Source organism: Oncorhynchus nerka, linkage group LG14, assembly GCF_034236695.1.
Source record: "Oncorhynchus nerka isolate Pitt River linkage group LG14, Oner_Uvic_2.0, whole genome shotgun sequence".
In the NCBI taxonomy this organism is placed as follows: domain Eukaryota; kingdom Metazoa; phylum Chordata; class Actinopteri; order Salmoniformes; family Salmonidae; genus Oncorhynchus; species Oncorhynchus nerka.
The window spans coordinates 16,137,215-16,152,028 of NC_088409.1; the positions used below are offsets into that span (position 1 = coordinate 16,137,215).

Below are 14,814 nucleotides of genomic sequence, written 5' to 3' on the forward strand. Positions count from 1 at the left end.
GGTCTTTTGTACATCATAGTTCCAGTATATAGTCAGTCCTCCCCTGGTTCTTACCTGTATGTGCGGTGCAACTCCATGACCTTGTCCTCCAGCTCTTTGCCCTGTCCCGGGGCCAGCCTCAGCTCCTTGGTGTAGTGAGAGCCGTGGACCTCTGGATCATACTCCCCCAGCTCAGACTGGGCCGTGTAGGAGCCTAGCATGGCCAGAGTTACAAAGGAGCATGGCAGCAGGCCACTCAGGATGTCTTTACGCAGCTGTAGACACAGGTAGTACCTGCGAGAGGGAGGGAGAGAGAGGGAGGGGTAGATGGAGAGAGAGAGAGAGAGAGAAGGGGGGTGGAGGAAGAGAGAGGGGGTGGGTGGAAGGAGAGAGAGGGGGGGGTGAGGACAGAGGGGTGGAGAGAGCAGGAGCAAGAGAGCAGAGAGGGGGGGTGAAGAGAGAGGAGGGGTGAAGGGTGAGAGGAAAGAGAGAGAGAGAGGGAGGGGAATGGGAGTTAACCACTGACACCCTGAAATTGAGTTAACGGCAGATATTTAGATGTGTGTGTAGATTAACCTGGTGAGGTCTTCTGTGAGCTGAGCTGGATCAGGAGGGTAGAACTTCACGTTGAAAGTGAACTCGTATGTATAATCTGGAGGTGAAAATACAGTGTGAGTACTGTTGGTCATTTGAGTTAGAAACATGTATTTACTGTAGGTCATCGTATTGACATCACCCACCTGCCACCTGTTTCCGGATCTCTTTGGAGGCGTCCAGCCATGTCTGTAAATGACAGCGGGAGAACAGACTCAATGAACGCCATCGTACTGTAAGAAAGTCATTTTGCCCTATGTGGTGAAACTGCACCTTCCATCCTATAGGTACTGTTTCTCTAATGGGCAAGAACATGCAGTCAAACTACACGCAAAACAACACACTCACTGAACATATCTTTCTCTCCCAAAGGAAATCTCCACAGATGAGATGCCATCTACCCTCCTTTCACTTGGAAGGTTAAGATTACTGTTCACCACGTCACCCTAGATTAGCACCCCATTCTTAAACCAGGCAAAGTGTACTGTACCCTGGAGGTGGGGGTATCCCAGACGGCCAGGCCACAGTAGTCTCTCTCCAGCAGGTTGAGGTGGTCACACACCTTCACAAACAGATCCGAGCCCGTCGCATGTTTCTACACAGGGAGACAGAGAGGAGACCAATCACACAAACATTCAGTAAGAAAGAAATATTACTGGTTGTACTCATAACCAATCACAAATAAGCATTCAGTAAGGAAGAAATATTACTGGTTGTACTCATAACCAATCACAAATAAGCATTCAGTAAGGAAGAAATATTACTGGTTGTACTCATAACCAATCACAAATAAGCATTCAGTAAGGAAGAAATATTACTGGTTGTACTCACAAACGATCACAACTATGCATTCAAAAAGATTAAGTCAGAAACAGAGTTGATGGGCAATTATTTGAAGTGTAGAAAACACTAGAACAAGGCTGAAAAGACAACGGTGTATTTGAGAAGTGTCTTACATCGAGCTCACACTCAAACAGAGTGTCGTCCAGGAGGGTGACTTTACACTGCATGATCCGCGGACGCTTGGAGGGTTTGGGCTCCTCTGCTAAAGCCATCTTGTCTTCTCCATTAGTGTTCTCCCCTTCCCCTCCGTTCGCCTCTCCCTCCTCCTCCTCCTCCATCTGCTCGGCTGGCTCCTCCTCTGTTTCTTCTTTCTTCTCTTTCTCCTCTACTCCCGCCTCCTTCTCTTCCCCCTCCTTCTCTACCTCGGGGTTCACCTTCTGCTCCGCCTGTGCTGGCTAGGGGGTCACAGAAAGGTCATATGACAGACATGTTGTCAGGATGTTTCATTTCTAATTAAAGACAGTTACATTTATGTAATAGACAGAGTGACTCAAAATATAATGCAGTCATTATCCTCAGGAAATAAGGACAAGTGACTTTCAGTGTAGCTGTTAGAGAGAAGAGCATGGCACGCACTGTAGTCCTTCCTCTATGTTATAACAAACAACTTTCATACCGCCATGCTCTTCTCTCTTCCAACTACACTACACGCACTGTAGTCCTTCTTCTGTGTTATAACAAACAACTTTCATACCGCCATGCTCTTCTCTCTTCCAACTACACTACACGCACTGCAGTCCTTCTTCTGTGTTATAACAAACAACTTTCATACCGCCATGCTCTTCTCTCTTCCAACTACACTACACGCACTGTAGTCCTTCTTCTGTGTTATAACAAACAACTTTCATACCGCCATGCTCTTCTCTCTTCCAACTACACTACACGCACTGTAGTCCTTCTTCTGTGTTATAACAAACAACTTTCATACCACCATGCTCTTCTCTTTCCAACTACACTACACGCACTGTAGTCCTTCTTCTGTGTTATAACAAACAACTTTCATACCACCATGCTCTTCTCTCTTCCAACTACACTACACGCACTGTAGTCCTTCTTCTGTGTTATAACAAACAACTTTCATACCACCATGCTCTTCTCTTTCCAACTACACTACACGCACTGTAGTCCTTCTTCTGTGTTATAACAAACAACTTTCATACCACCATGCTCTTCTCTCTTCCAACTACACTACACGCACTGTAGTCCTTCTTCTGTGTTATAACAAACAACTTTCATACCACCATGCTCTTCTCTTTCCAACTACACTACACGCACTGTAGTCCTTCTTCTGTGTTATAACAAACAACTTTCATACCACCATGCTCTTCTCTCTTCCAACTACACTACACGCACTGTAGTCCTTCTTCTGTGTTATAACAAACAACTTTCATACCGCCATGCTCTTCTCTTTCCAACTACACTACACGCACTGCAGTCCTTCTTCTGTGTTATAACAAACAACTTTCATACCACCATGCTCTTCTCTCTTCCAACTACACTACACGCACTGTAGTCCTTCTTCTGTGTTATAACAAACAACTTTCATACCACCATGCTCTTCTCTTTTCCAACTAGTCCTTCTTCTGTGTTATAACAAACAACTTTCATACCACCATGCTCTTCTCTTTCCAACCTTCTTCTGTGTTATAACAAACAACTTTCATACTACACGCTTTCCAACTACACTACACGCACTGTAGTCCTTCTTCTGTGTTATAACAAACAACTTTCATACCACCATGCTCTTCTCTCTTCCAACTACACTACACGCACTGTAGTCCTTCTTCTGTGTTATAACAAACAACTTTCATACCACCATGCTCTTCTCTTTCCAACTACACTTCAACTCTTGGCCTTGATTATAGTGCTGAGAATTCGGGTTCGGTTTCGGTTCCATTATTAAAAAATGATCTCAGTTTTTGATTTCTGTTTCTATAAAACATTTTTTTACAATAAATGCAGCATGCATTATGTGGGTTAAAGGTTGTAACAATCCATTAATAAAAGTCCCATGATGGTGATGACTGACCTTTGCTTATCACTTATTAACCAAATCTTCACAGTAATTTACTTTAATAAAATATTTGTTTTATTTTATGACTTTATTATTTCATTCCAAGTCATCATCTCATCTGTACAGAGCTGCTGCCTATGCTGTCTGACAAAATCACTATTTTAGTAGTTCTTCAAAGTAAATAAGGCATACTTTTATGCTTAATACCAACTATCAATCACTTAGATGATGTATTTTCAGGTAGATACCTCACAAAGCAACTGCTCTCTATCCCTCTCTCTTGTTCTCTCATCTCTGCTCCACACAGACCGAAACCAGACAAGCAATGGATTATGTTCATTGTAGTTAATTACCACATTTCTGCTGTAAACTCTGTCGAATTTTGGTCTGTTGGAAACTTCAACTCCCTACTACATCGTCACACAAACTGAGCATCAAGTTGTTTTTTTCGCTCAGCACTACTAGATTAGTAGTACTAGACTACTATGTAACAGCAATGTTACTTCAGTTATTAAATAATTACTTGAAGCGGTACTTTTCCTAACACAGACTAGATCTGGGTGGCTCTAGACCTGCACAGAGCAGCCTAGTCAGTTCTACTGAGTCAGCACCCCAGTCAAGCACCAAACTATTTGATGTTCTGTCCTGTACCTCTCTCTCCTGCTACGCTGAGTGTCTTCAGTGTAGCTATTCTCTGAATGCTATGTTGTTGATCACTCTGGGTAACATGTTCCTTCAGTTTCTGTGCTTGATGTTCACTTCACTTATTTTTACTCCAGTCTCTCACTTGAGACTCATTGGCCTACATCTTCAGTCTGCTGCAATGCAGCCCCTCAATGTGCAAAATAATAACAGCATTGTAAAAAAATATATTAAAAAATGGGAAGGCAACTAATTGACACGTATACTGAACAAAAATATAAACGCAGCAATTTCAGTTACAGTTCATATAAGTAAAAAAGTCAATTAAAATAAAGTCAATTCAGCATGGCAACAGCACACTCCCTCAAAACGTGAGACATCTGTGGCTTTGTGTTGTGTGACAAAACTGTACATTTTAGAGTGGCCTTTTATTGTCCCTAGCACAAGGTGCACCTGTGTAATGATCATGCTCTTTAACCTCTTAAGTCGACCCTCTACTTTTTTGAACATTCTGTTAAAAATCGCGCAACATTTCAGCGCCCTGCTACTCATGCCAGGAATATAGTATATGCATTTGCTTAGTCTGTGTGGATAGAAAACACTCAGACGTTTATAAAACTGGTTAAATCACTGCTGTGGCTTTACCAGAACGGCATTTACATCGAAAAGCACAGGAAAAACTGATCACTGAAAATGGGAAAATATATCCATGCGCTACTTGAACCCATTGATAAAGGTGAACCACAATTAATTGACTGAGGTTGCAGTACCTACAGCTTCCACACGGTGTCTAGAGTCTTGTCATTTCCTTCGAGTTTTTCTTGGTCAAACACATGCAGGGCACCGTATCTCCTCAGGTCTAGGACCGGATATTTTCGTTGAGTTTCTAGCCTGACATTTTTCCAGACGGACAGCTAATGATCTTTACATCGCCTCCTGATGAATTTTATCGCTTATTAACGTTTACTAATACCTAAAGTTGCATTACAAACGTATTTCGAAGTGTTTTGTGAAAGTTTATCGTCGACTTTTTGAATTTAAAAAAATGACGTTACGTTTTGAAACAATGTTTTTTTCGTTTATCACACAGTCTACATATAACGATATCTAGGCTTTATATGGACCGATTTAATCGAAATAAAGACCCAAATAGTGTTTATGGGACACCTAGGAGTGCCAACAAAGAAGATGGTGAAAGGTAATGAATGTTTTCTATTTTATTGTGCGGTTTGTGTAACGCCGAAATGCTAATTATTTTGTTTACGTCCCCTGTGGGTCTTTTGGGGTGTTACATGCTATCAGATAATAGCTTCTCATGCTTTCGCCGAAAAGCATTTTAAAAATCTGACTTGTTGCCTGGATTCACAACGAGTGTAGCTTTAATTCGATACCCTGCATGTGTATTTTAATGAACTTTTGAGTTTTAACTAATACTAATAGCATTTAGCGTAGCGCATTTGCATTTCCAGAGCTCTAGTTGGGACGGGACGCAAGCGTCCCGAGTAGAAGCAAGAGGTTAATCAACTTCTTGATTATACCACACCTGTCAGGTGGATGAATTATCTTGACAAAGGAGAAATGCTCACTATCAGGGATGTAAAACCAATTTGTGCATACCATTTGAGAGAAAATAAGCATTTTGTGCATATGGAACATTTCTGGGAGCTTTTATTGCAGCTCATGAAACATGGGACCAACACTTCACATGTTGCGTTTATATTTTTGTTCAGTGTAGGTATGATAATTCTGCATTTTTGTTTTTTTGCGCACTGCAAAAGCTGTCTCCCACAATCTAAATCAGAACAAAAAACCCCAGCAGGATAGCATTCCCCAAGGAACAGAGTTGTGCACCCATGCCCTAGGTGAGAAGTTCACTGTCTCCCTCACTCACCTGTGTCTCTGCACTGCTGATGGAGTGATGGTCCTGGGCCTCTACCGGCTCCTCCTGCCTCTCCTGTTCAGCCTCCCCCTCCGCCTCTGCTCTGAGCTCTGGCTCCGGGGCCGCGATGGGGGCTTTCACCTGCACCTCTGTTGTGGACTGCTCCCCTGCTTTGTGCTCCTCCCCTGCTTTCTTTTTGCCCTTCCGTTTTTTCTTCTTTAACTCTTTATTCTCCTCGTTCTTCTTTACCTCTTTATTCGCCTCGTTCTTCTTCCCCTTCTCCTCCTCTTTATTTTCTTTCTCTTTCTTCTTCCCCTTTTGCGTTTTTTTCGTTGTCTTTCCCTCCCCTCTCTTCTTCTCCTCTTTCTTTGCTGCCCCTTCCTCCTCTTTCTTCTTCTCTGCTTTCTTTGCTGACTCCTCTTCGTCTTTCCTCTTCTTCTCTGCTTTGTTTGCTGCCTCTTCCTCCTCTTTCTTTGCTTCCTCTTCCTCCTCTTTCTTCTTCTTCTCTGCTTTCTTTGCTTCCTCTTCCTCCTCTTTCTTCTTCTTCTCTGCTTTCTTTGCTGCCTCTTCCTCCTCTTTCTTTGCTTCCTCTGCCTCCTCTTTCTTCTTCTTTGCTGCCTCTTCCTCCTCCTTCTTCTTCTCTGCTTTCTTTGCTGCCTCTTCCTCCTCTTTCTTCTCCTCTGCTTTCTTTGCTGCCTCTTCCTCCTCTTTCTTCTTTTTCTCCTCTTTCTTTGCTGCCTCTCCCTCCTTCTTCTCTGCTTTCTTTGCTGCCTCTCCCTCTTTCTTCTTCTTCTCCTCCTCTTTCTTTGCTGCCTCTTCCTCCTCTTTCTTCGCCTCTGCTTTCTTTGCTGCCTCTCCCTCCTCTTTCTTCTTCTCTGCTTTCTTTGCTGCCTCTCCCTCCTTCTTCTCTGCTTTCTTTGCTGCCTCTCCCTCTTTCTTCTTCTTCTCCTCCTCTTTCTTTGCTGCCTCTTCTTCCTCTTTCTTCTTCTCCTCCTCCTTTTTCTTTGCTGCCTCTTCCTCTTGATTCTGCTGCTCTGCCTCTTTCTTCGTTACCCCTTCCTCTTCTTTTTTCTTCTTCTCTGCTTTCTTTGCTGCCTCTTCCTCCTCTTTCTTCTTCGCTTTCTTTGCTGCTTCTTCCTCCTCTCTCTTCTTCTTCTCTGCTTTCTTTGCTGCCTCTTCTTCCTCTTTCTTCTTCTTCTCTGCTTTCTTTGCTGCCTCTTTCTCTTCTTTCTTCTTCTTCACTGCCTCTTTCTTTGCCGCTTCTTCCTCTTCTTTCTTCTTCTTCTTCTCTGCTTTCTTTGCTGCTTCTTCCTCCTCTTTCTTCTTCTCTGCTTTCTTTGCTGCTTCTTCCTCCTCTTTCTTCTTTGATTTCTTTGCTGCTTCTTCCTCCTCTTTCTTCTTCTCTGCTTTCTTTGCTGCTTCTTCCTCCTCTTTCTTCTCCCCCCTTTCCTCTGCCTCTTTCTTCTCCTCCCCCTTGGCCTGCTCTAACTTTTCCTCCTTTGTTCCAGCCTCTGCCTTCTCTTTCCTGTCCTTCTCCGCCTTCTCGACCTCAGCCCACTCTACGTCTGAGCACTGTGAGCGCCGCTTGAGGAAGGAGGAGAAGAGGCGTGAGAGGCCCCGGCTGGCTGAGGTGCGCTGGCGGGGCTTCACTAGCTGCTCCTCCTCAGTGGTGGTGGTGAAGATGGGGGTCTCTGTGGAGCCAGGCTCTGAGGCCTGCTCCTGGGTCTTCTGGCTGGACTTCTCCCTCTCTGGCTCCGCTGCTGCTGCCTCTGGGCTCTGCTTGTTCTCCGGTTCTCTCTCTGTTTCTGGCTCTGGGCTCTGCTTGTTCTCCAGTTGTATCTCTGCCTCCGAGCTCTGCTTGTTCTCCGGTCTTCTCTCTGCCTCTGCTACACTGGGCTTCGGCTTGCCCTCTGTGTCCGCCTCGCCCACCGCACTAGCCTCTGTTGTCATGGTACACACTGCAGAACATGACATGGAGAAGTCAGCGATAGGAAAGAGAAAGCTTGTGTGTGTTGTCATGTTGGATGATGCACAGCAACATACACACAAGCAAGACATGATTATGGACAGTCAACAGTGATGCACTGGTGCCATTCTATAGCATGAGCTACTACTACATTTTCTCAGACTGGAGTACTCCATCAAATACGCCACAAACACTTTTTCATATGGAGTTATGAGTGTATCCCACTCCACAATGGCACCTCTTGTTGAATGAGTGTGTGTGTGTGTGTGTCTGGGAGGACCTCTTGAGAGACAGGCAGCTCACGACAGTGTGTGTCTACAAGAGGCTCATTAGAAACACACACAATGGAGTCTTTCTGCTCCGTAGCAGCCTGGAAGTCTATTAGTACAGCTCCAGTCAGTATCATCCTCAGCACTAACCCAACACGGCTCTTTCATCCGTCCGCTGTGGCCCCGCCGGCTTCATACGGTGGGCCAAGATGTCCCAATGTAACATTGCATGACAATGCATCGCTAAATTGGTTTAGAAATTCACAGGACATACAGGGCTTCTGAGAAGTAAATGGCCAGTTACTGTGTTCACTTCACTGTGTGAACTTGTCTTGCAGTTGTGAGGCTGTCATTGAAAGAGTTGCAGCAGCATCAACGTACTTGTGTTATATCATAGCAGTTCATCATCATATGGCTAGTAGCCCTCCATGCAGTGTTAACAGAGATTGCATCTACTTAGCCCACTGTTAGCATCTAGGCTAGTCTGATGCTGCTAGTTGTTGTCATTGCTCAACATCTAGGCTAGTCTGATGCTGCTAGTTGTTGTTATTGCTCAACATCTAGGCTAGTCTGATGCTGCTAGTTGTTGTTATTGCTCAACATCTAGGCTAGTCTGATGCTGCTAGTTGTTGTTATTGCTCAACATCTAGGCTAGCAGTTCATTAAATGTCTAGGTCTGCCATACAGTGGGGGGCAGGGAGACACTTCGCTAGACAGGATGGCAGATCTTCCAGCTGCACACACACGGCTGTCCTTACCCCAGAGGGTGCCTGACACACACACAGTGAACCATCGCTATAGGGACAGCAGGGGTATGGGGAGGAGAGGAGGGGAGGGGGGACCACAGAGACCAAATCCTCTTTAGTCCTCCCATTGTTTGTGTCTAGTGACCAATAACTGTGGTGCACTCTAACTAATCCTGCCCTTCCCTTCCCCCAACGCAACAACCCCCCATAGGCCTGTTCCCTAGGTCAACCCAAACACACACACACACACACACACACACACACACACCGAGCAGCGTGGTGTACGCCTCAGTGCTCAGGATCTCCTCTGCGTCTTTTAATGTAGCGTAATCTCAATGGTAATAGTCAGGAAACAGACATGGTGTTAATGGACCAGATGAGACGTCTTGTGTCTGCTGCTGCCTCCTGCATGACTGCCTCCTCCATTGTCTTCACTAGGTAACATCTAGATTCTCTGCTAAAGGCCAGGTAAGCAGCCCTGGTCTGGCTTCTAACCTGGGGAAGTAACAGGGACTCTCACAACCACAATGTGTCCCAAATTGTACCCTATCCACTATGTAGTGCACTACTTTTGACCAGGACCCAACTACTTTTGACCAGTCAAAAATAGAGCAATATACAGGAAATAACGGTAGTTCTGCCAATCTTGATCAAACTGGTGCCCTTTTGAAAACACTTTTCCATAGTGCATAGAGGCCCTATCATTTCTCACATAATGTTCTACCTCCAGTAGGCCAGCTGACATCCCGATCATCATTACTACTGTATAAATCAACCATCATTACTACTGTATAAATCAACCACCATTAGGCTAACTAGCTGCCAGAGATAAAGATTGCCCTGCAGAAATGGGTGAACAGCGTGTTCAGCTGTTGGGTCAGGTGCACGTCAGATGCTCCGACCATCTGTGTGTCTCCCAAATGGCACCCTATTCCCTTCATAGTCCACTATGGCCCTGGTCAAAAGTAGTGCACCATGTAGGGAATAGGGTGCCATTTGGGGTGCACCTATGACTAAAGAAAGGGAAAGGGGGTTGAATAAGATGCTATAGGAAAGGAGTTAAGATGACGCCGGAGAAGAAGGCTGACATTTTACGTGTTTCTATCCAATTGTGTTGTTTGTTTCTTTGTATTGTTTGTAACTTATTATTTTACTTATTTTGTACATAATGTTGCTACTACCGTCTCTTATGACCGAAAATAACTTCTGGACATCAGAACTGCGATTACTCACCACGAACCGGCAGACAGATTTTTTTTCTTTAACGAGTCCGACGTGAATGACATACTGCTTTCCCGGGAACAGGCCCAGATCCCTGTCATTTGCGTGAAGAGAAGGCTGAGAAAAAGGGGCCGGAGGGTGGGCTGCCTTCTGAGAATTAGTAGGCGATCGAATAAACCCCCACTGCCTTCCATTCTGCTAGCAAACGTGCAATCTTTGGAAAATAAATCGATGACCTACGCAGAAGACTAAACTACCAACGGGACATTCAGAACTGTAATATCTTTGCTTCATGGAGTCGTGGCTGAGCGACCATATTATCAACATGGCTGGCTGGATATACGCTGTATCGGCAGGATAGAACAGCCGCGTCTGGTAAGACAAGGGGAGGCGGACTATGTATCTCATGATAAGCTGTAGACCACACAATCTACCTAGAGAGTTTTCATCTGTATTTTTCGTAGCTGTCTACATAGTGCCAGCATCAGTCTGTGGTGTTAAGACCGCAATAAATTAGCTGTATTCGCTATAAGCAAACAAGAAAACGCTCACCCAGAGGTGTCGCTCCTAGTGGCCAGGGACTTTAATGCGGGGAAACTTAAATCTGTCTTTTTTTATCAGCATGTTTCTATCAGCATGTTAAATGTGCAACCAGAAGGGAAAAAAACTCTGGACCACCTTTACTCCACACACAGAGATGCATTAAAAGCTCGCCCTCCATTTGGGAAATCTGACCATAATTCTATCCTCCTGATTCCTGCTTACAAGCAGATGCTAAGCTACATGAGTGTTCTGCTAGCACAGACTGGAATATGTTCCAGAATTCCTCCGATGGCATTGAGGTGTACACCACATCAGTCATTGGTTTCATCAATAAGTGCATCGATGATGTCGCCCCCACAGTGACCGTGCGTACATACCCCAACCAGAAGCCATGGATTACAGGCAACATCCGCACTGAACTAAAGGCTAGAGGAACGGGACTGTATAACCCGGAAGCTTATAAGAAATCCCGCTATGCCCTCCGACGAACCATCAAACAGGCAAAGCGCCAATACAGGACTAAGATCCGATCGTACTACACCGGCTCTGACGCTCGTCGGATGTCGCAGGGCTTGCAAACCATTACAGACTACAAAGGGAAGCACAGCTGGGGGATACCCAGTGACACGAGCCTAACAGATGAGCTAAACTACTTCTATGCTCGCTTCGAGGCAAATAACCCTGAAACATGCATGAGAGGACCAGCTGTTCCAGAAGACTGTGTGATCACGCTCATGATGTGAGAAAAGACATTTAAAACAGGTCAACATACACAAGGCCGCAGGGCCAGATGGATTACCAGGACATGTACTGCGAGCATGCGCTGACCAATTAGCAAATGTCTTCACTGACATTTTCAACCTCTCTCTGTCCGAGTCTGTAATACCAACATGTGTTAAGCAGAAAGCCATAGTACCTGTGCCCAAGAAGACTAAGGTAACCTGCCTAAATGACTACCGACCCATAGCACTCAAGTCTGTAGCCATGAAGTGCTTTGAAAGGCTGGTCATGCCTCACATCAACACCATTATCCCAGAAACCCTAGACCCACTCCAATTTGCATACCGCCCGTTCATGCTCAGTCCCCTCCTGTACTCCCTGTTCACTCATGACTGCATGGCAGGCACGACTCCAACACCATCATTAAATTTGCCGATGACAACAGTGGTAGGCCTGATCACTGACAACGACGAGACAGCCTATAGGGAGGAGGTCAGAGACCTGGCCGTGTGGTGCCAGGACAACAACCTCTCTCTCCTTCAACGTGATCAAGACAAAGGAGATGATTGTGGACTACAGGAAAAAGAGGACCGAGCACGCCCCCATTCTCATCGGCGGGGCTGTAGCGGAGCAGGTTGAGAGCTTCAAGTTCCTTGGTGTCCACATCAACAACAAACTAACATGGTCCAAGTACACCAAGACAGTCATGAAGAGGGCATGACAAAGCCTATTCCCACTCAGGAGACTGAAAATATTTGGCATGGGTCCTCAGATCTTCAAAAAGGTTCTACAGCTGCACAATCGAGAGCATCCTGACTTGTTGCATCACTGCCTGGTATGGCAACTGCTCGGCCTCCGACCGCAAGGCACTACAGAGGGTAGTGCGAACGGCCCAGTACATCACTGGGCCAAGCTTCCTGCCATCCAGGACCTCCATGCCAGGAGGTGTCAGAGGAAGGCCCTAAAAATTGTCAAAGACTCCAGTCACCCATGGTCATAGACTGTTCTCCCTGCTACCACACGGCAAGCAGTACCGGAGCGCCAAGTCTAGGTCCAATAGGCTTCTAAACAGCTTCTACCCCCAAGCCATAAGACACCTGAACATCTAATAAAATGGCTAACTAGACTATTTTCATTACCCCCCCTATTTTACACCGCTGCTACTCTCTGTTGTTATCATTTATGCATAGTCACTTTAATAACTCTACCTACTCTACCTCTATGTACATATTACCTCGACTAACCGGTGCCCCCGCACATTGACTCTATATACAGGGGGGTACTGGTACAGTCTCGCTATTGCTATTTTACTGCTGCTCTTTAATTACTTGTTACTTTTTTAAATTTTTTAACTGCATTGTTGAGTAGGGGCTGGTATGTAAGCATTTCACTGTAAGGTCTATATACCTGTTGTATTCGGGGCATTTGACTAATAAAACTTGATTTGAATGAGAAAGGGGGTTTGAATAAGACGCTATAGGAACGGAATGGGAAGTGGTGTTGGATAAGATGCTGTATGACAGGAAAGGGGGGTTGAATAAGATGCTGTAGAACAGGGAAGAGAAGTGGTGTTGGATAAGATGCTGTAGAACAGGGAAGGGAAGTGGTGTTGGATAAGATGCTATAGGACAGGAAAGGGATGAGGGGTTGGATAAGATGCTATAGGACAGGAAAGGGAAGGGGGGTTGGATAAGATGCTATAGGAAAGGGAAGGGGTTTTGGATAAGATGCTATATGACAGGAAAGGGAAGAGGGGTTGGATAAGATGCTATAGGACAGGAAAGGGAAGGGGGGTTGGATAAGATACTGTAGGACAGGAAAGGGAAGGGGGGGTTGGATAAGATACTGTAGGACAGGAAAGGGGTTTTGGATAAGATGCTATAGGACAGGAAATGTAAGAGGGGTTGGATAAGATGCTGTAGGACAGGAAATGGAAGGGGGTTGGATAAGATGCTATAGGACAGGAAAGGGAAGGGGGTTGGATAAGATGCTATAGGTCAGGAAAGGGAAGGGGTTTTGGATAAGATGCTATAGGACAGGAAAGGGAAGAGGGGTTGGATAAGATGCTATAGGACAGGAAAGGGAAGGGGGTTGGATAAGATGCTATAGGAAAGGGAAGGGGGTTTGATAAGATGCTATAGGACAGGAAAGGGAAGGGGGTTGGATAAGATGCTATAGGACAGGAAAGGGAAGGGGTTTTGGATAAGATGTTATAGGACAGGAAAGGGAAGAGGGGTTGGATAAGATGCTATAGGACAGGAAAGGGAAGAGGGGTTGGATAAGATGCTGTAGGACAGGAAAGGGAAGGGGGGTTGGATAAGATGCTATAGGACAGGAAAGGGAAGGGGGTTGGATAAAATGCTATAGGACAGGAAAGGGAAGATGGGTTGGATAAGATGCTGTAGGACAGGAAAGGGAAGGGGGGTTGGATAAGATGCTATAGGACAGGAAAGGGAAGGGGTTTTGGATAAGATGCTATAGGACAGGAAAGGGAAGAGGGGTTGGATAAGATGCTATAGGACAGGAAAGGGAAGATGGGTTGGATAAGATGCTGTAGGACAGGAAAGGGGGGTTGGATAAGATGCTATAGGACAGGAAAGGGAAGGGGGGTTGGATAAGATGCTATAGGACAGGAAAGGGAAGGGGTTTTGGATAAGATGCTATAGGACAGGAAAGGGAAGAGGGGTTGGATAAGATGCTATAGGACAGGAAAGGGAAGGGGGGTTGGATAAGATACTGTAGGACAGGAAAGGGAAGGGGGTTGGATAAGATGCTATAGGACAGGAAAGGGAAGGGGTTTTGGATAAGATGCTATAGGACAGGAAAGGGAAGAGGGGTTGGATAAGATGCTATAGGACAGGAAAGCGAAGGGGGTTGGATAAGATACTGTAGGACAGGAAAGGGAAGGGGGTTGGATAAGATACTGTAGGACAGGAAAGGGGTTTTGGATAAGATGCTATAGGACAGGAAATGTAAGAGGGGTTGGATAAGATGCTGTAGGAAAGGAAAGGGAAGGGGGTTGGATAAGATGCTATAGGACAGGAAAGGGAAGAGGGGTTGGATAAGATGCTGTAGGACAGGAAAGGGAAGGGGGTTGGATAAGATGCTATAGGACAGGAAAGGGAAGGGGGTTGGATAAGATGCTATAGGACAGGAAAGGGAAGGGGGTTGGATAAGATGCTATAGGAAAGGGAAGGGGTTGGATAAGATGCTATAGGACAGGAAAGGGAAGGGGTTTTGGATAAGATGCTATAGGACAGGAAAGGGAAGAGGGGTTGGATAAGATGCTATAGGACAGTAAAGGGAAGGGGGTTGGATAAGATACTGTAGGACAGGAAAGGGAAGGGGTTTTGGATAAGATGCTATAGGACAGGAAGGGGAAGGGGGGTTGGATAAGA

At 45.4% G+C, this 14,814-nt stretch overlaps 1 protein-coding gene across 18 annotated transcripts in view; it reads right to left on the reverse strand.

The window, feature by feature from the left end:
- The window catches only part of LOC115117734 (titin-like), a 65,002-nt gene that overhangs the window by 31,444 nt on the left and 18,744 nt on the right, over positions 1–14,814 (reverse strand). For 16 of the 18 annotated variants that reach the window (XM_065027526.1, XM_065027522.1, XM_065027521.1 and 13 more), the window contains exons 2-7: positions 5,964–7,909; positions 1,530–1,811; positions 1,064–1,168; positions 720–762; positions 556–631; positions 55–273 (exon numbers count right to left, since the gene is read on the reverse strand). In XM_065027526.1, the coding sequence (XP_064883598.1) occupies positions 55–273; positions 556–631; positions 720–762; positions 1,064–1,168; positions 1,530–1,811; positions 5,964–7,901 (2,663 nt within the window). In that variant the 5' untranslated portion in view covers positions 7,902–7,909. The remainder of the gene's footprint in view (positions 1–54; positions 274–555; positions 632–719; positions 763–1,063; positions 1,169–1,529; positions 1,812–5,963; positions 7,910–14,814) is intronic. The other 2 variants (XM_065027529.1, XM_065027525.1) reach the window with 1 other exon arrangement.